Source organism: Sprattus sprattus, assembly GCF_963457725.1.
Source record: "Sprattus sprattus genome assembly, chromosome: 16".
Classification (NCBI taxonomy): Eukaryota; Metazoa; Chordata; class Actinopteri; order Clupeiformes; family Clupeidae; genus Sprattus; species Sprattus sprattus.
Genome location: NC_137914.1, coordinates 19,186,141 through 19,212,640, shown reverse-complemented (window position 1 = coordinate 19,212,640; position 26,500 = coordinate 19,186,141). Strand labels below are relative to the sequence as shown.

Genomic DNA, 26,500 nt, shown 5'->3' with positions numbered 1-26,500 from the left:
AAAGACTTCTGAGACAAAGCAGGTATGAGGTATGAATCAATACCAAATGATTTATTCATCAATACCCTGATGCCTGTTGTCTATTGAGAATTTTTAAATTAGTCATAACATTTTTGAAAAGGCCAGCCTGAGATAACATCAACAGGCAAGAAAAGAAGTCCGGAGCCGATTCATCGCTTGAATAAGGAAAAAAGGTCTTGTGAACGTGAAAGGATACTCCCAGGAGTCCAAGTAGACCCAGGGAACGTGAAACTCAAGAACCTATTTTCCACTCAAGATTTCACCCCTTCCCCCAAACTCTTTCCCACCAACTCAGACACTGCTACTTCACCACCTCTTAGCCCTTGCCCTTATGGCATTGCTACTCATCCACATACTTTGGTTAACAAACACCTGCTAGCATGGCTGTCACCGTAGCTCCTTCTTTGAAGCACTTCTTGGTTCAAACTCAAGGTGAGCCTCGCAGAGCCAGGTGGGTATGACAAATACAGACTGGAGGTGGCCATGAGAAAACGTTGCTTATATGAGGATGAAAATTACTCATACCTCAAAACAAATCCCAAGCACCCTTAATGTGAGGCTTAAAGTAGTCGTGTATTGAGCTTTTGTTAAGTGTCTGTGGATTTTTTAAACTATGCCAGCCTTGTCAGTGGAAAGTTTCAGTATGATCCACCACCATGTTTCAGCAGGTTGTGGCCTCACACACAGTCTTCTTTCATTTCATTTCTTTCATTCTTTCATTTAAGCAATATGACATGAGTGAGAATGGGGTAGGTGAAGAATGTCCTCATGGCTGTGTTTCGGTAATCGGCATCCGAAGGTTGTGAGGATATCCTTTACCAACCCCATTGTCACTTGTGTCATATTGCTTCTATACAACAGTTTAACTACTGAGTAATTCAGTTGGAAGACACCGGATTATGTTTTATTTTGTTAATTTCCATTTTGTGTATTCATTCTCTGATTACTAACAGTGAAAGCCCAGTGAGGTTGTTCCATATCCTCACTTGTTAATACAGAAATGAATACATTATTTAACCGGCTCTGACTATTGTAAAAAAAAACCTACATGTTCACCAGAACTAGACTGTGAACTTGTGAAGAAGACAGAGAGCGAGCGAGAAAGAGAGAGAGAGAGAGGAAACGACGAAAGACGGGAGATAAGAAGTCTTAGGCGCTTGTCAGAGCTGTGGCCTTTGTAGCAGAAACAGAAAAGAGATTGTTTCAGCTGCTTCACCCTTACCCAGCCCCAGAGCTCCCTCCCTCCACCAATAGCACACCGCCCTTACATTCCTACACACACACTACACACACACACACACACACACACATACACAGACACACACACACACACACACACACACACACCCGCACATGAACTGATGAATATCCTCTCTATGCTTCTACACCCTTCCAGCCAACCTCCTCCCCCACAGAAAATTGCAACGGCAGGTCTCGTCGAGGTTAATTTGACTTTACTTTTTCGGTAAATTGTCTGATCTGCCGGTGCACCCAATATCCGCGGCGGGCGACTGCAGCCTGGGCACTCTTGACTGGTACGGATAAAGTTATCGCCCACACCGCTCGGATCTGGGTAATTCAATAACATTACAAGTCAAAGATTACCGCTGCGTTTAAAAGAAACGGAAATGTAATTCGGCGCCAGAATTAAAGTTATTATCTTAAATAAAAAACGCCCAAGGGAAGAGTGGGGAGAAGGTAGAGTGTGTGTGTGTGTGTGTGTGTGTGTGTGTGGGGGGGGGGGGTGATACAAAATAAAACGAGAGAAACACAAAGTGCTCACTGCTGACAAACTCCTGAGCCACTTCACGTCAGGCTGCACACCGAGATAAATAAAAGCAACTGTGTGTTTCTGTGGACTGTTGATTGGACACTTCAGTTTGAATGTGATGGGGCTTTGGGGCTTTTATTTAGTTACTTATTTTGTTTGTTTCCTTTCATGCAGGTGAGAGGTGGATAATAAAGTGCCTACCACTTCTCTGACTGCATAATATCTACTCCAGCATCAACATGTATGGGAACACCAATCGCAGAATAAAGAGCACAGAGTAATCCTGGTCTAAGGCAGACCTTATTTCATGTTCCCATCATTCTTTCTATCTTCTCTTTTTGAATAGGAATTATTTTCGGGTTTAAGGCTGGAAAATCCAGCCCCCCCAAAAAATACACATCAAACTCCTCAGCCTAGTCCTCCTTATAATATCTTATCATTTCTTTCCTTCAGCTTTTATTCATAGGAGGCTGAACAGGACAGCCAGAGGAAAAAAGCCATGGGATTGGAAAGGGACAAGATCCATAGCAACCTAGCACTGAACATTAACACTCAATCTCGTGGTGCAGGAAATACACAGACTGTTCTTGGCACAAGGAGGCTGCAATCGCTCTTCAACTCTCTTTCTCTCTCTTTTTCTCTTCCGCTCTCCATCTCCCTCTCACTCAAGCAAATCCATACTTTAACTCCAGCAGGGGTTTAAGTAGCGTGCTCAAGAGGCTGTTTGCAAAAAAAGATAGGAAAAGTTTTCTGTCCATCCGACCTGTCTAGACCAGGGAGATGCTTTTTGTCAGGTAGGACTGCAGAGAGAAAGGTTAGCGGTGCCTGGAGCAGATTCCCGCTGTAGGTAGAGTGCCTCTCCTGTAACTCCCTGTGATCTGGAGGCTGAGGCAGACAGTGGAGGCCCAGCGGAGTGTAAAAACACCAGAGCCTCCTGTGTGGCGAGAACAGGGGGAGACTGGGGTGAAGGAGTGAGAGGGGGAGCTATGAACATTAATGAGTACAGCCATTAGGGGGAGGCCTTGTGGGACGCTGTCTGAGGTCAGTTCTGGCACCTCCCAAAGGGGCCATAATAAGAAAATGCAGTCGTAGCCACATTACATACTGGCGAAACCTGCGACACAGTAACATATCATTTATACTCACTGCGGGGAGAATTAGCATGATTACCTTTGTACAAAACCTCCCCTTGTTTTTGGGGAATGGTGAGACAAATAATGCATGTTCAGTACTCAGTACTGCCTGCTGATGGTCTGTCTTGGTGCCACTAATGATGGAAAGTTAGACGGAAATGACCTCAAGGCAAAGACAGTGGCCTTAAAGTACTAGTGCTCTGCATGCCAATCTGCCTGACAAAGGCTAGTTCAACTGCTTTTGCAGTGTTCAATTGAAACAGGTGAGCACATTTTACATCAAGCAATGAATCAATACAGGTACTGTGCTCCTTCTTTCCTCAGGACAAGCATGTGTGGCCAAGCATGACTGAACATATCCTATACAAGACTTCTGTGGAAACTAAATACCAAATGAAAGGAGTACTGTTGCTCTGTGGTGCTATTATGAATCACTTAGAGCACAAACTTTTATATTATTATATATTATATTATATTTATACATATATTATATTATACTATTTATATGAAGGCAATGCAATGCAACAACAGCCTCATACACAGAACTTAGAAGAGAAGGCATTCTGTTTACTCATTCCTTTCCTGTTATTCAAACAATCTACCACCGATATCGCCCCCATCCCCCTGTCTTGTATTGTTTTTCTTCTCTCAAATCATTTCTTGTTTACACGTCCTCCTGGTTCATTAATTAGTATGTGTGATGTCTCTTTTCTCACCCGCTGCCCCGTTAGGTTTGAATCAGTTACGGGAGTCCTGTCACAGACTGTCGGCGGCAAGTTCCGGATCGCCTTTTGAGATGTTATGAAAATGTTTTGTGTTTTAATAACAAGATCTCTGCCTCCTACCTCCTGACATCAACACCGCAAAAACAAACAGTGGGAACGCATCAAAACACGCTGACACAACAGGACTAAACAGCCGAGACAGCCCCCGACAAATGTGTGCGCACCTCCCCTGCTCCTCCGAACACGACGTGTGCTATGCTAACGCCTGTAATTGACAGCGGGAGCCGGCCTTTGTCGAGGGCATCCCGCTGTCCCTCTGTGGGACGGTGACGTTTATATCATCTCCCGACAAGGCGCTGATCAATTTAACAAGTTAAAAGCTCCAAAATGGATAATGAATGGAGTACAAGCCCAACCCTCACACCGAGGACTTGGTGAGAGACTGTTTTTTTTTTTAGAAGGGGAGGGGGGATGTTAATTAAATTCAAAGAGTGAAAAATAATACACAAGGGGCCACGTGTATCAACGGAGACAAAAATCAAGCTGAGCACTTTTCTCCACATAAAACGATATTTATGAAAAGATACATGCCGGGAAAAGATGCATACCTCTGTGCATGGCTTCGGTGTGGCATACACATAGTAATTGTAATTTGTAGATTGCCGACACCAAGACAAACCAGCATGTAGGCCAACAGTGAAATGTGTTTTGCAGTGATGTCAGGTTTTAATAATGTAATGAACGAAATTGACTCTACTCATATTTAAATACTTCAGCAAGAAAAGGTGATCAGTTTGATAATCGAAAAAAACGTCTTTTAAATCGTCACACAAATTATTTGCGACTCCACTATGGCACAAACGTTGTTGCGCAACAGCCTGAATGATTTATTCATTCTTTGGTCAAGCAGTGAACGACACAAACTGCAAAGCGCATGACCACGGTGAGAAAATGCTGTGAGCATATTAATTTATCCTTTGCTTTATTTAGCATATTAGTCCTATTTCAGCTTTGTACACAGACGTGACACACCTGGATGCTGATTCCAGGAGGAAGTGCAGCAAGAGAATTTCAAGTTCAAGTTACAAGTCCCCTTCCATTGGGAAGGTTTACCTGGAAGATGGACATGCTAATCTGACCACTTTAAGTTGTGTCTCGACCTGTCTTTTTGGTATAGCTGACCCCCATTCAGATTTATGAAGAGAGGGGGTGTACGATGTGCTTACGTCATGTCTGATAACTCGGATGAAAAACCTTCAAACATACAGTAGATCGTGTGATTGTGTGCACACATGGTCCTACGGCACGTTGCCTGCAAAGATTGATACAGTAGTCTTTAGATTTCAGTAGGATAAATCTACCTGTATGAGGATATTACATTTGTTTTTTTATGAACTGCTTACCATTCTGACCTGGAGGTCCCATATGTCATAGACAACTTTATTGTTTAAGTGCTGGCGACAATAAACAAGGGACATCATTGTCACTCTAGATTGTGTAAACATAGTGCAGACGTGGATGTGATCATAATGCACACATGCATGTATGTCTTGGATTGGTGAGGTACTTACATGGTAGAATGAGCGCTCCTCTCTGTCCAAGGGCCTGGTGACTGACATCTTCCCGTTCACCGGCTGAATCTGGAACACTTCATTGGGCGGCTGATCGGCTCCCGCCCCCGTGATGCTGTAGCGAATCTGATTGGACTTGTCCTTGTCCGAGCGAATCTGCAAGGGAAGAGAGCCAAAAACACACCAAACATAAGAGCAGGCGGGAAAGAGGTGCACAGGTCAGCTCCAACAGACAGTTCAAGGTCACAGGTAGCTGTGCCACTACAGGTGACCAAGTCTTCGTCCCAACGGCCATGGAAATCCACAAACACTTCCGAAACGAGAAGCGGTCATGAGATAGATGGGAATTCTGGCTCAATGGAACCAGATGGAACGGATTTATTGGATTCCGCTGGAATTACGCTGAGCGGCAAGGAGCTGAGGCTTGTCATTGATATCATGGGTGGCCTGTAATACCCAATGGCTGTGATGCACTACGGAATGATGGCAGTCCAATCGCAGTGAAACAAGTCAGGAGTGTCTTACAACTTCCTCAGTCCGCTCTCACACAAATTCCCCAATCCCGCAGCATTTACAACCCCCCTCCCCCCATCAAATAGCACTCCATACATTCATGATATCACATACACACACACACACACACACACACACACACACACACACACACACACACACACACACACACACACACACACGCACACACACACAAACACGCACACAAACACGCGCACACACACACACACACACACACACACAGACACAGACACAGACACACGGACACAGGCCACTTATTCCCCGCATAGTCCCTCATGAGCTGCGTGAACAGTAAACAGCCCTCCGAGCGCACACAATCATCATGGCAATCAGATAAACACGAACATTCATCATATCTTTACTCTCCCGGCCAGCCATATAGCCACGGATTTCATTAGCTCCACTGAGGGATGCACAGCACATTATGTTCTGTGGAATTGAAGCACTTCAAAGGCAAAATTCAATAATTCTCCTCCTTTCAGGGCGAGCAAATAAATCAACATGCTTGCGCAATCGCCATCCCACTTCACTTTGAACTTCTCTGACAGGCAGGGGTTCCACGAAGCAGGGCTGGTAAGAACATTAGAAGGGGGATTCAATTTTCTCTTGGAACGGCAACCGGCAGAGAAGAGCGGCCAAAGCAAACCAAAATAATGACAAAGTACAGGGGGAGCGAGTCCAGTATCTGCCACTCAGTGTCCACAATTCCAGAGTATTTTCAGACTCCATTATAAATAAGTAACTAAACTAATACGCTGACTAACAAGCTGCTACCTGCTTCAGACCAAAATGTAGTGTAGCATACAGAGATGCACACCAGTGCACAAGACACTCTCTTTCCCTCTATGTATCTCTCTCTCCTTTCTGCTTTCTCTCTTCTGCTATCGCTCTCTACCTCTTTCCTGCTATCTCTCACTCTCTTTTCTGCTTTCTCTCTTCTGCTATCACCCTCTCTCTCTCTCCTGTTATCTCTCTCTCTGACTCTCTTCTGCATTCTCTCTCCAGCTATCTCTCTCTCTCCCTGTCTCTTTTCTGCTATCTCTCTTTCTCCAGCTAGTGCTCTTTCCCTCCTGCCTCTCAGTGTATTAGAGTACCTCTGGCACCTATTTCCCCCCCAAAATGACTGCTTGGCGTGCCACCATTAGGCTGGTGAGGTGGGGAATGGGAGGGGGTTATGCCTGCAGATCAGATCCATGGCGGGGTCCTTAATAGGAGCCACATCCACCGGGTTGCCTTTCCCAGCGCACGCCACAGCCAGAGATGGAGAGAGAGATGGAGGGAGAGATGGAGGGAGAGATGGAGGTATAGAGAGAGAGAGAGTGGGAGAGCTGTTGGCTGCATTAAGTGCACTGAGAGGCCTGTGATTGGGTTTGGAGTGTGGTGTAATTGGGTCTCATTTCAGGGAATCTTTCCATTTAGGCCCCAAATTGGGTCCTAGCAGGGTCCTCCGATCTCACGCCATTACAGGCAAGAGAGAGGGAGAGATAGAGACAGAGAGAGGGAGAGATGCACACACACACAGACACACGGGCACACACACATGCCAACACACATGTGACACACACAGTCACAGGGGCACACACACACACACACATGCACACACACATATACACACACAGTCACATGTACACAGACACACACACACACACACAGACACACACACACACATACACACACACACACTGCAGCTATTTCAGGGGGACTATGAGTCCATCCCTGATACCTGCCCTCCCGGGCTTTGGCTGCATCTTATTTGGGCAGAAAATGCGGCGGATGAGGCCCCGGTGCCCCCAGACACAATCTTCCCCACTCGGCTCCACATTCCCAGTAAATCTTGGGGACCAATTTGACAGCATATCTGACAGAGTGGTATCTGCCTCTCCCGGGGAGAGGACTGGCACGGCGCGATGAGGCTGGGGTGGGGAGGTGGAGATGGAGGTGGAGGGGAGGACAGGAGAGGAAAGAAAGGAGCGATAGGCCACCAGCGACACCTGTCACCCGAGCGCACCCCAAACTGTGTTAACAACCATTCATGGCTCATAAGGCACCCAACTACAGGCTACTGGATATAGAAGTGTCATCCCCAAATATTTGGAGCTGCAGTCTCGGGGGCCTTTCCAGATAGCACACACACATACATACACACACATGTTCTTTGCAGCGAGACAGATGGACGGCTCTGACAGTGAGAGTGAGGGAAGCTGACTCTGGAGGCAGAGAGAGATGAAGAGGCCGTGGCAGAGTGGAGAGAAAGAGGAGAGAGAGAAAGAGATAGATAGAGCGAGAGAGACAGAGAGAGAGAGAGAGAGAGGTAAAGAAGAACAGATGAGAGAGGGAGAGCGAGCAGGAGAGGCAGAGGAGCTAGGGGCTGAATTAGTGATGGCGACGATCGGGTCCGGCGTGACACCGTCTGATCCCGCAGACCCGTCTCCCCACATCTCATGTCAGCGGAGACCTTTATCACACACTAATGATTCCAAACTGTCAAAGAACAAGCCAGAAAAGTTGGATGACAGAGAAGAAGAGTGGAGAAGAGGTACAAAAGGGAGAGAGAGGGAACGAGAGTAACCATGTGATGGAGAGAGAGAGAGAGAGAGAAACAGCAAGAGGAAGAGAAGGAGACAGAAACCATGAGGAGGACCAAAGAAACATGATGGACATATGAGAGAAAATTAGCCAGAAAGCTATGTGTGTCTGTCTGTCTGTCTGCCTGTCTGCCTGTCTATGTGTGTATACGTGCTTTAGATAGAGAGAAGCGATATTTGAAGCACATTTTCCAGGCCGTGTACAAGTCTGACGAATGATGTCAGTCATATTGTGCAGACTATCCTAGAAAACCGTCTGACCATCTGAAATCTGACCATCACTCTGTCAGAGATGACGACCAAAAATTCAACCCACAAACTTCAACTCATGCCTACCTGCTTCATTTTCATCTGTTGTTCTCTCTCTCTTTCTCTCTCCCTCTCTCTCTCTCTCTCTCTCTCTCTCCTCTTGTCTTCTCTTGCATGGAGGGATGATCCTCGCAGCACAAACTTAATAAGCGCGTCTTATACCGCTATAGGGCATGCAGAACAATTACACACCCAACTGGAAAACAATTTTCCCTGCTCTCCTCTTTCTCTTGGCCTTCTTACTCTCTCCCTCCCCCTGTCTCTCTCCCTCCCTCTTCATCCTTCCCACTCTATGTGTTTCTATGGGAACAGAAATCATGCATAAAAATGAAATTACTTCTGTCCGCTGGCCTGTGTTTGGGCATGCATTTCTCTGCTGTTGGGATATGACACTGTTGCTTAATTTCTCTCTCTCCCTGTCTCTCTGCCTCATTCTCTTCTCCCTCTCTCTCTCTCTCTCTCTCTTCTCTCCCGCCCCTCTGATTTCCCACTCATGTTCATCTCGGTGCTCTAAGCCAAGCGGGGCCCCTCGCCTGCTTGCTTCAGCTTTACTCCCCAGCAATTAAATCTCCCACCCACAACATTCTCATAACATCAATGCAACGCTCAAGGACTCCTGTCATGCACTGAAGACAGTGTGATCAGACAGAATGTCTTTGTGAGTATGAGTGTGTGGTTCAATGTTTATGTGTGTGTCTGTATGTGTGTGTGTGTGTGTGTGTGTGTGTGTGTGTGCGTTTTCTTTATGTGGGTGAATGGTATCAGGGCCATATTAATTTCTTTCAGAGCATTCACATGGCCTGACCCAATTTTGTAGTACTACATAACAATGTCTTGTGAAAAATAATTTGGAAGTGATCTGAGTAGACCGTGCATGCCATTTCTCCAGTATGCAGCCTGCACGGGCAAAATTGTTAACATGCCTTACATGTCCAGCACTATCAGCACTTTCTTTTCTTTTGTTCTCTATCTCTCTTTTTCTCTCTCTCACTCTCTCCCTTTATCTCTCTTTCGTTTGCCTTCTCTCTCTGTCTTGCTTGGAATTTTTGACTTCAGAGAGATGTCATTACCTGAGCTCATCTGACCATATTTGTGACAAAATGTTTTCATGTCGCATGTCAAGGTATCAGTATATGTGTGTGTCTTGTGTGTGCGTGTGTGCATGCACATGCATCACAGACGCACGCACGCACACGCACACACACACACACACACACACACACACACACACACACACACTCACACACATGGACTCATGCTGCTGCTGCTGCTGTTTGTTTTTGTGTTGGTTGTTAGCGTGGGGCAGTCATGCAGGCTAATGCTGATGGAGGAGTGCGCGCCCGTGTCACATGATGACAAACAGTCTCGGCAGCCGGGGCGCCTTTCAGGATGCTGCTCGCTAATGCGTGCATTAGCAAAACCAATAATACATCAGCAATGTCCAATACCATCAGAGCTTTTTCCTGTTTCACTGTTCTGTCTCTCCCTTATGTGTGTGTGTGTGTGTGTGTGTGTGTGTGTGTGTGTGTGTCTGTGTGTGTGTGTGTGTGTGTGTGTGTCTAAGAGAGAATAATAAACAAGCCTTTTTCTATCTTTATCTTTCTCTTTCACTTTCTAGCTCTTGTATTGTGACTCTCAGGCATTATGCAAGAGAGGAGCCTCTCGATCTGACTTCTTCACTTTAAATAAATAGATTAAGTAAATGAGAGAGGCCAAGACTCACTCAGAGCTGCTGCTCTCCTAGGGGTAATGAATGATAAATTGATTCATTTTGAAGAGCAGTAATAAGCCATACACCCCCTATCTTCTCTCCCTCTCTACATCCCTCTCTTTCTCTCTCTATCCCTCTCTTTCTCTCTATTACTTGCTTCCTCTTTCTCTCCTCTTGTTAGACAGGAGCAGGGAAAATACTCCAAAGGGGGTTCTATTTTGAGAACACGTATGCCATGTATGTATTTGTTTGTGTGTTTGTGTGTGTGAACGTCTATGTGTGTATCTAAGTGTTTCTCTGAGTGTGTGTGTGTGTGTGAGAGTGTGTGTGAGTGGTGGAATGAAAGTGCAGCGTGCCTGAGTGGAGTCCAGACAGTGTCTAAATGACCTATTTGTCGACGGATCAAAGCAATTTCCCTCATTACTGACAGGCTGTCAGGGTCTTAGGGAGATCTTATCAGGCAGCTTAGCCACCTTCTGAGAAGCAAAACTGAATCAAATGAGAAATCATCACGCCACCGTCTCCCTGGAGAACTCCAGGCCCCTTTCACATGAAACACCAGGGGAGCAGGAGAAATCCAGTGGAATAACCTCACTCTCACTCACTACTCTCTCATGTCTTTCTATTACACACCCACCATCCCGCACACACACACACACACACACACACACACACACACACACACACTACCTACTACAAACATCCATACACACAAACACACACACACACACTCACACACACACACACACACACACACACACACACACACCACAGACACACACACACACACACACACATACACACTCACCACAGACACACACACTACCTACTACAAACATCCATACGCACACACGTTACCTACTACAAACATCCATACACACACACACACACACACACACACACACACACACACACACACACACACACACACTACCTACTACAAACATCCATTCACATGCACACACAAACAGTGTGCACAGGGAAGAGGTGCCAAACTCCCAATTTCAAACTCTCCAGAATGCCACTGGTTACCTAAGCTATGGAGATGCGCTGTGCACCCGGCCTTTTTATCGGCAACCTCAAGAGGCCGGAGGAGAGGAGCTGGACACGCTCTGGACCAATTTAGACCACAGCAACAACACAGCAAGCCATGTAAGTGGGGGGCTGCTATGGATCTTTTCAAATGGTGCAGAGAGGAGAGAAAGAGAGGACGAGTGAGAAAGAGAGTCAGAGAGAGAGAGAAAGAAAGAGAGGGCGGGGGTGGAGGGGTGAATAAATTGGATACTGCCGATTGCTCCACAAGTGATGGCATTTGAAACTCAAGTAGCTTTGGCCGGCTTTGTTTCATGTGGTGGGGGGGGTGGGGGGGTGGGGTAGCATCAGCGGCACACTGGGTGGGTCTGCTCTCAAGCAGCCGCGGCTTTCAAGCCAACTCACTGCACCATTCAAGGCAAATCCCTCTGGAGGAGCACAGCAGAGGGAGCCGGCGTGTGAAAGTGTGTTGTCTGTGCTGTGCAGTCACACACACAAAGAGAGATCTGTTTCTAACACACACACTGTGTTTACTGTAGTTTTCTAGGAGATGGATTGAAATACAAAAGGCACCATAGGAATTTTAAAAACCGAATTTTCTTTCTGCAAGAACTGAAGAAAGAATTGACTGTCAGTTATAATAGTTATAATAAACAGGCATCAAATGCATACATACAAACACACACACACACGCTTGAACTTACGGTTACCCATACACACAGACAGACACATACACACACACACACACACACATTAACACACACACAGGCTTACAAATACAAGAAACAAGCACACAGTCACACATACACACACACAATCACACACATGGAAACTAACAGTCATGCACGCACCACTAAGTGCTATTTCCTGCTTGTTTAATGGCTTGTGTCATTTGGCCTGTACATAAGGAGGAAATGGTCCCTGGTCAGGTGTACCATTACAGCTAAACTCCCTGTGTGGGTGACTGCAAAAGTACACAGCCTCTGGGGTCAAGAGGGTGGTCCGGAAACCCTGACAGAACCCAGACACACTGGAGGAAAAAAGGTTCCAGTTTCCTCACTGGGCGGAGGGTGGGGGGATAGGAGACAAGAGTCCTCCATCTCTCTCTCTCCCACTCATGTATACACACACACTCATTTGAGCTCCTTTTCGCTCCCCAGGGTAACAACCTCGGCTCCGCTTTCTCTCTCTAGCTCTCCGTCTGTCCGAAACGATTCTGGCGGCTCCCTGTTAAACTTCTATAAGTCCACGGCACAGGCAGGCAGGCAGGCAGGAAAGCCAGATGAGGGCAGCCATTGATAAAGTGACTGCTGGAACTTCAGCAAGTGCCTCAATCATTTTCTGATGCTATCTACAGCTGTTGCTCGACATTTGCCAAACAGCCAGCACTTTTACATAGGCATTTCAAATCAGAGTGGAAAAAAAGCAAATATGGTCAAACAAACAGATATGATGGTATTGATAGATACACACACACACACACACACACAAATTAAGATATTAATCTATTTTCTTGAGTGAGTGATGTGACATTACATCGTTGTGAAAGGCTCTCCCTGCAGAGGTATACAAACACACACACATACAATAATTTATTTCCTTGGCACCGGTCAATTGGCATTCTTATGGGAAATAGGCAGATATTTCAAGATAGCTGGACACAGACTAATTTAGCAAAGCTGAGATCCCTCAAAACTCTATATCACTGCCATCGACTGAGAGTCAACACCAAACAAAAGAGTGCCTCCATACAGGTCTGGGAGGGTTAGATATTACTACATTTGTCTGGGGACATAGAGGCATATTAAATATTGACACAAGGGGTTGAAAAAAACATGCAATCCTTGCCTCTATCAATATCAGTATTTTAGAAATGCTATGGACCGGATACATTTACCTGCACACACAAACACCTACTCACACACACCTACTCACACACCTACTCACACACACACACACACACACACACACACACACACACACACACACACACACACACACACACACACACACACACACACACACACACACACACACACACACACACTTACACACACACACACACACACTCACACACACACGCTGTAAAGAGAGGATACCAATGCTGAGGAATAATACAGTGCTAGTATCTTAATCCATTGTTATTCTAATACATGGTGTGGGTATAATTCTCTTGTTGTGCCAACCTGTGCGTGAGTGTTTGCACGCTAGTGTGTGAGAATTTGCCCGCCTTGCGTGTGTTGAATGAAAGACGTAAGCAGCACCGCTAACAATAAACCTTGTCTCAAGGCGCCCAAGGCCTTATTTCTCCCTGGTGTAGGCGCAGAGGCGAAGTGTTTATGGACCACATATACATGCTCCGATGTCAGCTGAACTCGTACAGCCTGACATGGTGATCTGGAGGACCCTGTGGAGCGGGAGCGGGATAATTGGGACGAGCGGAGAGAGTCCTGGAGGTGCCCTAGCTGGGCGCCAGAGGTGGGCTCTCCGCCCGAGCGCCACTCTAAGTGCCAGGCAGCGTGACAGGCGGAGGCGGAAGCTGTGAACAAGATGGAGTGCGATGACGGGCCCAAACTGTGAGATGCGGAATGACGGAACCCCTTAGGTAGAGAGGTGGAGAAGGAGGGAGAGAAGGAAAGAGAGAGAGTGAGAGAGAGAGAGAGAGAGAGAGGAAGGAGATACGTATATAAATGTATTATAGATATAGATTTGTGTGTGTCTGTGCCTGTGAGTATGTGTTTGAGTGTGTGCGTGTGTATGGGTATGTGCCTGTGAGTGTGTGTGAGAGAGAGAGTTTATGATGGCTTTAGTAAGAGCTGTCAGTCTTAATTAAGACACCTCCATACTTCATCCCCCTGCTCTGGGTTCCTTTTCTACAGACAGGCGTATTTTTAAATGGAGGAGAAGAAGGCGCTAACAAAGTTGACAGCTCATTATGTTTTGATATTTTTGACATGTGTGAATCTAGCTCTGAGCAACGAAAAAAACAATGGCGATACACAGACACAGACAAACATGCATGCAGACACACACACACACACACACACACACACACACACACACACACACACACACACACACACACACACACACACACACACACACACACACACCTTTGTAACATTTGTGACAGCGATGCTACCTGTCAATAGCTACCATGGACACCCACACAATTAGTAGAATGTGGAAAAAAATTCTTGAAGGTCTCGAGCCTTGAGTCACTCGCCCAAAAAAGATAAGCGTAAAAAGAAAAAAGATTACATCATCACTGTGCCTGATGTGTTTGCAACATGGTCAGAATGAATCTAATAATCAATTATAATAATCTAAACGAATTGACCAATCTGACATCAATGTTAATAATGCTTTTTGTAAACATTCAATCTATTTGGATTTCAACCTCTCTGAAGATGCATTTTATTGTAATTTTTAACATTTACATATCGAGCTAGTGTAAATTTAAATCTCATGATTATTAGTATTGTATGTATTTAACAATATATTTAAGAATTAACAACACATATTTAAAATATGTATAAAATATACATCATGATATCTGTCATTTTACAACCTTATAACATGGCTGGTGTGATTTGCGAAAACATATTAAAAATGCACACCTATTCCTATCGACACCCAACTGTCTACATTTAATCCGAAATTAGACAACTTAAATGTTTATTTTCACTTATATAACTCCAAGTATTACACAGTTTATTGTATCCATTCAAGTAGGTAGAGTGGAAAATTGTAATTTCAAAATGGCAATTTCTGAGCGGAACACAGCATGAGGTCTATACATAGCTCATCACACGACTGCTGGTGACCGAATCACTCACCTGGTTTAGAACCAGGGCTGGCTTGTTATCACTCCCTTACTCTGTAAGCCTCTCTTACACTCTCTCACATAAACTCCCCATCATCCCTCTCTCTCTCTCTAAACTCTCTCTTATCCCCCCCCCTCTCTCTCTCTCTCACTCTCTCTCCTCCTCTGCCTCTTCTTCCCTATTTTGGCTCAACAGCTGTTCTAAAATAAGTGCAATCATTAATGTATGAGTGAATCGAGGGGGTTGTGAACAGCACAGGCCTCTACAGCAATGTGAGCTGACAGAATCCATGTTAGCTGGATCCCCCCGGCTGCAACACACACACACACACACACACACACACACACACACACACACACACACACACACACACACACACACACACACACACACACACACACCTCTGACACTGCCGGGTCCCGTGTGGGAGGGGTCCATGACAAAATGAGACTTCCACTGTGTCATGTTGGAAACATTTCATGTTTGTTATTGATTCCAGTGTTTAATATGTGGCCATACGTTTGGTGGTTTAAAGAATGTTAGAGATGGCGTAAAAGCCCACAGCTGTTTTCGGATTTTCTGTGATTGTCCGAGAATTATTTACATTGAACTCTGTACTTTTTTCTGAGAAAGTATTATTTTGCTACTGTTTATTGGTGGGATAAATGTGCATGGGAAATGTTAGAGGTAAAAAAAAAAGGTGAAGAGAAAGATGGAAACGGTGAGAAGGAGAGAGCAAAACAGAGATGGAGAAAGCAAGCGATGGAGAAAAAACAAGAAGTTGCATCCCTCTCTCTGAGCGAAGGCCGGGGGTTTCTGCCACCCGTTTCCCGGTTAAGAGGGAGAGCGGGCCGTGTGTTGACACAGCGCTCTCTGACGTGTGTATTCAGACCACTCTCCCAGGTGTCGTCTCATCTGAGGCTACACAAATACACAAGCCTGCACCTCCACTGAGATCCAACGCTTGTCTAACTCTCTCTCTCTCTCTCTCTCTCTCTCACACACACACACACACACACACACACACACACACACACAGTACCTCTTGCTCTCTTTTACACACACACTCACATTCCCTCTCGCTCAATGGTGTTTTGAGCCCTCAACTTCGACTGCCAGGCAGCGGCTGCCTGGAAGGTGGTTCCGCCCCCAAAACTCTTATCCAATCAATGTGCTTCCCACCTCCAAACCTCTGGTTCCGCCCCCAAACCTCTGGTGCAATCCAAACACTTGAAGCCCAAATTCAAACTTTCTGTATAGTGCTCTCATTCCAGCTCCAACTTCATTCCACCTCTCAGCAACGAGTGAAAGCTCCAACTTTACAAAGGTATGTAGCTAATATATTTCTATTTTAAACATGAAATGGCTAATTGTGTTTGCTTTAGGGCTGTACATGTAAGATGGGCCAGCTAATGTTATGTTTAGCATGCAATATGTTAACCATATTTAAAGATAGATTGTGCTAATCTTAGCTGTGGTAATGTCATTTCAACCTGCTAGCTAGCTAAATCTGGTTAAAACATTAGGTAACAGTAAGCCTACAAAGTAAGATGTATTACTGTAGATTAATCACTGTATAAAATTGGTCGGCTAATGTTATCTTTACCATGCAATATGTTAACATAAAGATAGATTATGCTTATTTTAGCTGTGGTAATGTTATTTCAACCTGCTAGCTAGCTAAATCTGGTTAAAACATTAGGTAACAGTAAGCCTATAAAGTAAGATTAATTACTGTAGATATGTATTTAAGTGATTAATTACTGTAGATATGTATTTTAGTGATTGTTAATGGTTAGTGGTTATCTTTCAAATGACGTTAAGACTGGTTGACTTCCAGGCTGCTTACTAACACTGGGTAACTCTCAGGCAGCCAATTGGCTTTGGGTGCCTGTGAGGCACTCGATGTTGAGACTGGTTGACTTCCAGGCTGCTTTGGAATAAGGGTAACTCTCAGGCAGACAATTGGCTTTGGGTGCCTGTGAGGCACTTGATGTTGAGACTGGTTGACTTCCAGGCTGCTTACTAACACTGGGTAACTCTCAGGCAGCCAATTGGCTTTGGGTGCTTGTGAGGCACTTGATGTTGAGACTGGTTGACTTCCAGGCTGCTTTGGAATAAGGATAACTCTGAGGCAGCCACCAGTTTTTGTATTTTGTACAATAGGCTTTTTAATAGACTTCATAATAGACTACAGGTGACTTTGTGACAGCCAGTGGAGAGGAATCTAGGCATGGTGGATTAACGTTGTGCTCCAGACTGCTTAACACTGACCATGTAGCCTACAGTTCAGGTCATCACAAGATAAAATAGTTTAGTATGTGTGTCTCAGGGAGTCATAGGCTTATGTTTTCATACTTTTTCCCCGTTTCAGGCAATGGAGAAGAATTGGCTTGGCTGAAGTCAATCGAAGATGGCTTAAAGAAGGAAAGGGACCCTAGAATCGAGCAATCCTTTGATATTCTTGAAGGGAATATTCCTGAGGATGTTCTCTTGAGGAAATTAGATTTTTACCATTTTCACATTATTCTGTATCAACTTGGTTACTGTGTGTATGAGGGTTGTACTTGGCCTTTATTTTCAATAAAGAATACGTCACACCCCATCAGTCTTGTCTCTCCTCCATCATTTGTGTCCTCTGATGATACATTTTTTTTAAAATAATTAATGTAAGTTGGGGTTTCATTAACTTGTAACACTCTACTGGAATAAACCCTTATGTGAAGCTGTAGAAATAAGTGTTGAAATTAATTAATTTAATTTCAGGCCCAGCTAGCTAAATTATCAGACTAGTTAAATCAAGATGCCAAGTTCAATACACTTCCAATTCAATACACATACACAGTGATGTAGAACATCTAGTTATTTTATTAATTAACAACAACAAACAAAGGATTTTTATTTTTAATATTTGCGATGTGTGTGTCAACACACTTTTTAAAAACGTCAACTACCACCTCTACCATTCCTGGCCCCAAGGTGTGTGTAAGGAGTCCAAAATCCTCATTTGAGCACACCTGGTTGGCGAGGTGCTGGAGCTGTTGTCTGGAGGAAAAGATAAAAACATAAATTAAGGATAAATAATGTCTATTATACCTGTCAGAGCCCAGATATAGGATGTGGAATATTGCAAATTACTTGAACTCCGTGGCTCTCCCTGTGGCCACAGTGGGGTCTAGAGCAGGCAGCATGGCCACTTCTTTAAAATCAATGCTCCCGGCAGCCAGAGCACCGACAGAGGAGCACAGGTCCTTGGCTTCGCTTTAACAAAAATGGGAAAGACATATCATGACACGAACACAGTATTAAATTCAGATTTGATGCACATACCACCGGACAGTGCAACACTTATTGACACTGGGGTGTAATAGTTTGGAGCTGGCTTTCTGAAGTTCTTTCTTGATATCAATGTATGTAAAAAGTGCCGTTACAAGAATAGTGTGTATAATTGAACTGTACCCTCTGACAGCTTTGAGCAAAGTGAGGTGACTCTGGTCACTGGGGACGGAGTCACCCCGACCTCCTGCAGCTGCTGCCTGAGGTCCCTCTTCTTATTCTTATCAATCCTCAGGAGAGCAGTGAGGGTGTTAATGGACATGCTCTCAGGAGGAACATTCCTCCTCCTTATCTGGTATCTCCTTATCTGGAGATTCACACTCAAAAAAGGTTTCAATGTTTCACCAATATAATTTGTAACAATCATATTAGGATTTCATCTTCTTTACATATGTGACTGGTTTTCCCAGATTCCATCACAAATGGAGCATCAGGGCTGGATGGGGCAGTAGGGCTTGGTGGAGTAGCAGGGCTGGGTGGGGCAGGAGTGTAATTAGTATTATCACATAATTTAACTTTATCACTAAGGGATATCATGAACAATACAGGTATCTAAAACCAATTGGCTGCCTGAGAGTTACCCTTATTCCAAAGCAGCCTGGAAGTCAACCAGTCTCAACATCGAGTGCCTCACAGGCACCCAAAGCCAATTGGCTGCCTGAGAGTTACCCAGTGTTAGTAAGCAGCCTGGAAGTCAACCAGTCTCAAAATCAAGTGCCTCACAGGCACCCAAAGCCAATTGGCTGCCTGAGAGTTACCCAGTGTAAGTAAGCAGCCTGGAAGTCAACCAGTCTCAACATCAAGTGCCTCACAGGCACCCAAAGCCAATTGGCTGCCTGAGAGTCACCCTTATTCCAAAGCAGCCTGGAAGTCAACCAGTCTCAAAATCAAGTGCCTCACAGGCACCCAAAGCCTATTGGCTGCCTGAGAGTTACCCAGTGTTAGTAAGCAGCCTGGAAGTCAACCAGTCTCAACATCAAGTGCCTCACAGGCACCCAAAGCCAATTGGCTGCCTGAGAGTCACCTCACAGGCACCCAAAGCCAATTGGCTGCCTGAGAGTTACCCTTATTCCAAAGCAGCCTGGAAGTCAACCAGTCTCAACATCGAGTGCCTCACAGGCACCCAAAGCCAATTGGCTGCCTGAGAGTTACCCAGTGTAAGTAAGCAGCCTGGAAGTCAACCAGTCTCAACGTCATTTGAAAGATAACCACTAACCATTAACAATCACTAAAATACATATCTACAGTAATTAATCACTTAAATACATATCTACAGTAATTAATCTTACTTTATAGGCTTACTGTTACCTAATGTTTTAACCAGATTTAGCTAGCTAGCAGGTTGAAAAAACATTACCACAGCTTAAATTAAATTTAGCTAGCTAGCAGGTTGAAATGAAATTACCACAGCTAAGATTAGCATAATCTATCTTTATGTTAACATATTGCATGGTAAAGATAACATTAGCCGGCCCATTTTATACAGTGATTAATCTACAGTAATAAATCTTACTTTGTAGGCTTACTGTTACCTAATGTTTTAACCAGATTTAGCTAGCTAGCAGGTTAAAATTACATTACCACAGCTAAGATTAGCATATCTATCTTTAAATATGGTTAACATATTGCATGCTAAACATAACATTAGCTGGCCCATCTTACATGTACAGCCCTAAAGCAAACACAATTAGCCATTTCATGTTTAAAATAGAAATATATTAGCTACATACCTTTGTAAAGTTGGAGCTTTCACTCGTTGCTGAGAGGTTGGAGCTGGAATGAGAGCACTATACAGAAAGTTTGAATTTGGGCTTCAAGTGTTTGGATTGGACCAGAGGTTTGGGGGCGGAACCAGAGGTTTGGAGGTGGGAAGCACATTGATTGGATAAGAGTTTTGGGGGCGGAACCACCTTCCAGGCAGCCGCTGCCTGGCAGTCGAAGTTGAGGGCTCAAAACACCATTGAGCTTCCCTCTCTCTCTCACACTCACACATTCTCTCTCTCTCTCTCTCTCTCTCTCTCTCTCTCTCTCTCTCTCTCTCTCTCCTTCACGCACAAACACACACTCTCACACACCACACCGACACACACACACATGCACACAAGCAGAAAACCTGTCACTGAGGCAGGATCTTGGGCTACAAAACTCCCCAGCCTGTCATAGCCTTGTGAGCTGCTGCTACAAATGCACCACTATACCACACTAGGCCCCAGCCTGTCATATCGGTGCCAATTAGGGACCTGTGTGTGTGTGTGTGTATGTGTATGTGTATGTGTATGTGTAGGTGTGTGTACAAGCTTGTGTGTGTATGTGTGTTTGTGCAAGTGTGTTTACTGGGATTGACAGCCATGCAGCGCCAGCCAGGCTTCCACTCTCACGACCTCTAATAAACTGCCATACCAGCAAACACAAACACACACACACACAGACACACACACACACACACACACACACACACGTTAAAGCGGCCATATCAGCCATCAGTCCCAGACGTGTGTGTAAAGACCTATGGGGTGGCTGGACTCCAACACGCTGCTTTGAAGAACCAACATGGAGCCTCAGACTGACACGAGGGACCGACATGGGACAGTTTCTGTGGTCTCCAGTCCATTAAACACCACAGGCTGCAACTGCAAGAGACTGGAGCGCACATTGATATATCTGAACAAAAACAGAAAAATGCAGACGGATCTGAAATCAGGCGCCTGCCACAAACTTACAGAAGTAATAGGCTTACATTCATAGTGTGTCTACTGGGAGCACACAGGTAAAAAGAAAAAATGCAGACATACACACAAACACACACACACACTTACTCACACACACACACTGAGCTATGGCTGAGAGTTAAACAAACACACAAACACGAGTCAGCAGAGCTTGTGTGTGAGCTGCTCTCTTTCCCCCCCTCTCCCTCTCCCTCTCTCCCCACCCTTCTTCCTGACTTTCAGCTTTTGCTCTCTTTCATCTCCGAGACTGGATCTTTTGAAACGCCCGTCGGCTCGCCAGCAAAAGCGAGCCTTTTGTTCACGACACACAGACATTTGAAACATGCAACGTCGTCATTACCGACTCCCGCACCCTCCTGCTCTCGCAAGCACATGTGCAGGGTCGCCCACAGTCCCGCCAGCACATGAAGAAAATGGTAGCAAAAAAATAAAGCACAAATAAACACACACACAAACACTCCCATACACACACATACACACACACACACACACACACACACAAAAACAGCCAAACTGACACATAAGGAAACCCCTGGTTGGCATTGCTCTCCCTGCAGAGTGGTGTGGCTGAGCTGCCTTAGAATAACGGGGTAATTTGTCCTCCTGGGAGGTGTGTCAGGTTGGGGAAGTGGCAGGTCCGGGAGGAGAGCCCGGTCCTCCGAGAGGAGCCTCCCGTCCATTAGCACAACCCAGATGGAGACAGAGAGAGAGGAAGAGAGAGAAGGAAGGAGAGGGAGAGGGAGAGGGAGGAAGAGAGAGAGAGAGGGAGAGAGAGGAAGAGAGAGAGAGAGAGAAAAAGAGAGGGAGAGAGAGGGAGGGGGGCAGAGAGAGAGAGAGAGAGAGAGAGACAGTAAGCTTACACTGGAGGGCTGCCAACCAGAGAGCAGCAAAAAACAGAACAAAGCAGAGAGGAGTGGAACTGAAGGATGCAAGATGGTAATCATTGAGGTGTCTCTACGATGATCAGATCGGGCCTTGTCTCAGGGAAGGACTACATTTATGCCTTTTCACTGGCTGGGTGAGTTTTGGTGTACTGTAGTGGTGATAACAGATATAAAGATGAGAAAGAATGAGCAGCCCACTCACATAAGCACGATGGCATTTACGTGTTCCACACAATGATGGCGTCCCTCATTCTCATCCTGACACTGTCATTTGGAATTCATGAATGTACAACAAAAAGCATCAAAAAACGATGGAAAAATGTGTCAGCGAAATTAGCATTGATTGCTATTATTTGGTGTTAGGCAAACACACACAATACAAAGAGCTAATTCAAGCCTTTGTGTATGATACATAATAAATAAGACTTTTCTAGCCTGACAAATAACACTTTACGGTTCAATAACGAAACAAAATAAAACCACTGTGGTGCTTGGTTTACGCAGCAGCCTATTATGTGATCGCGGTGCTTGACAGTGGAGGTGGAGGGTGTGCCTGGGCCCGGCGTGTCTGTCAGACGCTAATTTCACTGCAATCATGAGCAAAAATAGGAAAACATTCATTATTCTGCTTGAATTGGTTTACCAGAATGGTGTCAGTCACAGGAAGCGAACACATTCGGAGTTCAATTATGAAAAGCAGAGTTGTGACTGATTGAAGATTCCGAGGGGCGTCGGAGGAGCAAACTCATTCCCCACGGCAACTAGCACAAAGTCATGTGGCTGCTGGACTAACTTTTCCTCCAGTGTCTTTAGTTGGGAGACCTTCTCCTCTCTCTCTCAGTACTTTTACATGATGGCATAAACCCGATTTCGGCTAAAGCCCGGCTTCTCTATCCATGGAGGGTTCTGCTTTATCTCACGGTACATGGCAGTGACAAATCCAGATCTTGGCCGCGTCAGTTCAAATCAAATGTGGAATGTTTACAAGCGGGCATCTGCTACCGTTGATTATACAATAAATAAGTTGTGAAATGAAACAAAAACACATCACCGTTAAAGTTGTATTAGTATTGATTGATTTACATCGATATGAATGAATTACATGACTAACAAGTGGTGGGAAAGTAATATGAAAATATGTGTTCAGTGAATTAGCGCGTTCTGTCCAAAAGAGTCGCAGTCAACGTTTTTCTAATGTCAACACATTGGTATAGCCAGGCTACGACATAACTATCATCTGAAATATCACAGTATGTCGCAACAAACCTTTGATCTAAACAGGATATTCAGTATGGAATGGGAATAGATCAGGGATAGATAGGAGTCTGATGTACAACCAAATCTGATCACTTATCTGGGGGTGTAAATCTGATGTCAGTCGAACACAGCAAATCTAGATTTGGGGAGTTACATGAAGTGGATCTTCGATTTAAACCCGACAACGCCAGAAATCTAGACACATGTAACCGCACTGTCTGTCTCTCTCTCTCTCTCTCTCTCTCTCTCTCTCTCTCTATCTCTCTCTCTCTCGCTCTCTCTCTCTCTCTCACACACACACACACACAGCTGAATTCTGCCCCCCCATCTTCTCTCTTCCTTTCTGTTACACAGACACACAGACACACAGACACACACACACGCACACACACACACACACACACACACACACACACACACACACACACACACACACACACACACACACACACACACACACACACACGCATACACACATACACCGGCGCACACAACTTTGCCTTGGTGTGTTCACTCTTTCCCAGTGATAACTATTTCCCAGATAAAGCAGAGGGGTGAGAAAACAAGGTGATAAAGAAGATATAAAAAACATCTGAGAGAAATACAAAGATGAGAACAGAGAGATAGGGAGATGAGAGAAAGAAAGAATGTGAGAGACAGAGATGTGTCTGTATGTGTGTGTGTGTGTGTGTGTGTGTGTGTGTGTGTGTGTGTGTGTGTGATACCTGATGTGACTATGAACACTAGCGATCTCACATGAAAATTCCTTCATGTTTTAGTTAATGAGCAATCATGGCTCGTCTAATTCCCTCCATTAGCGATGAGACATAGATGGCTCAGGTCTGGGGTTGGCTCAACTAATGACCACAGACTCCAGATAACGGAACGCCTGGGAGGAGAGTTTTCACAATTGATCACAAATTGTTCTCTGGTAACAAGGCCGTTCCACCGTGCCTGTGCCAATAAAAGATGACATGCAGCAGTTAGCTTCTGGGCGCCTCATATTATTTTCACAGGTCTGCGTGAGCCCCTGGCGGAATGACAGTAATTGAAATCTGAGCTGCAGCCTCACATAAAGATACAATAAAATTATGATGATCATTATTGCCTTAACACACAGGCACAGGGGATAATTAGTAGTATGTGTAAGTTGAGTACTTTCATCCATTAGATGAAAAGAAATGAGTTTATATAGTATTACATGTAGGGATTTATACAACAGTTACGGTGCGGTCGAAACATTTAATAATTTCCATTTGGACAAGAGGCATTCCATGAGTGGTGATATCCTGGCACAAAACCACTCGCACTCTTCACCGCTAGTAATCACTCTAGAGTTTGATAATATTCTAACCGCTGAATTGTACAAAGGCAATATTCCATCCATACAAAGCGAGAGAGCAGAGCGGCAGGCAGCGATCTACATTTGACAGTTTCCAAAGGAAGCACATGGAGAAGGGGGATGTACATTTGGACCTGCAATGTGGAGACAGGTGAGTGCACTAATGAATGGGCACAAATAGCTTCTCTGATTCAACTTGGCTGCAGAGTGACAATATCCATTGCTTGGCAACGCCTGACACTCCGGTTGGAACTATTTATGAATAGTTGTGGGGAATGAATATTCAAAAATCGAAAGAACCAAAAGAAATCTAAATCTGGTGTCATAAAAACTCAATTTGTTGGAAACTAGAACTGTTGTATGAAAGCAATATGACACTGGTGTTCATGGGGGTGGCAGAGGACATCCCCATTGGCTGTAATTCCTTGGAGCACACGGCCTTCGGCCAAATCACAGCCGTGGGGATATCCTTTACCACTCTCCTAACCCCACTCTCACTCGTGTCATATTGCTTTCATGGAAGAATGGCTGTGGATGGAAATCCCCCTTCTGAAATCAATCTGTTTGTACGACTTCAGCTCTGCATTGACACATCCAGCAGGAGGACGAGGAGCCAGGAGGCAGACCAGGTTACTCTGCCCCAGCTTGGTGCTCTGTGTCCACGGGCGTTCCTCAATGTGGTGTTTCTCCCTAAGACATTCAATCCCTCTCAGTTCTCAGGTCAGCTCGATGCCATTTGCATAGTGCTCTTTGGCAGGATGGCGCTTCCCAAGCCTGCTTCTCAGAGAACCTGAGAAACCTCAAAGGACAGAGCTGGAGGAGAAGAAAGGGGAGCACAACAGCTCTAAAGGTAGAGCTGGCCAGCCTCAAGCCAACCTAGCTGCTTGGTTTGGTTTGGTTTGCACAATGTGGATTCAAGTTAGCTACTGTGTTTCACGTGTAAACTGTATATATGTAACGGATATATGCTTATACAGAGTGCTTGTGTAAAAGGAATGGCTTTTCTCAGCTGATTTCAACTCTATGCCGGGGGCCCCTCTGTGTGTGTGTGTGTGTGTGTGTGTGTGTGTGTGTGTGTGTGTGTGTGTGTGTGTGTGTGTTTGATTGCATGTGTAAGGCAAATTAATAGGTTGGGGACATAGAAAAACCACCATTAGCACAAAAGAACATGAATTAATAGAAGTTGAGCAGTCAGTTACTTTCCCAATTAAAGCATTAGCAGCATGGCATGGCTTTATTCACAGGGCCCTACTCTGAATTGAGCGATGGCTTATGCCAAATTAAAGAGGCTATTCTCCCTCGAGTTTACAATGCAGCCAATCTCTGCCCTCCCTTCCCCTCCAAAAGCCAAAGAATGGAAGAAATGAGAGAGGCCATAGTGGCAGAGAGAGAGAGGGAGAGAGAGAAAGACAGAGATAATGAGAGAGGGGGAGAGTGGAGAGAAAGAGAGAGAGTGAGGGAGAGAGAGAGAGGCGGGGGTAAGAAATGTCTTCACTTTAACCCTGGTCATATGACTCTTTTTTTCTCTTGCTCTCTCTATCCTTTCTCTCTCCTTCTCCTTTATTAGATGATTGATTGAATCATACCCCCCTCAATCTTAACTGAAAAGTTAAATCATGTCTAATTTTTTCTACCAGCTCCCCATAGAGTTTGTGACAAGGACAATATCTCAGTATTCCTGCCCCTACATGGACACCAACACACACACACAGAAAGATGCACACGCACAGGCA

The 26,500-nt window shown here is 45.0% G+C and overlaps 1 protein-coding gene across 1 annotated transcript in view; it reads right to left on the bottom strand.

Moving 5' to 3' along the window:
• The window catches only part of LOC308377008 (cadherin-4-like), a gene marked incomplete at its 5' end in the record, with an annotated part of 304,531 nt that overhangs the window by 65,914 nt on the left and 212,117 nt on the right, over positions 1 to 26,500 (bottom strand). Inside the window, one exon of the mRNA XM_080853540.1 lies at positions 5,222 to 5,377. Coding sequence (XP_080709666.1) covers positions 5,222 to 5,377 — 156 coding nt within the window. The remainder of the gene's footprint in view (positions 1 to 5,221; positions 5,378 to 26,500) is intronic.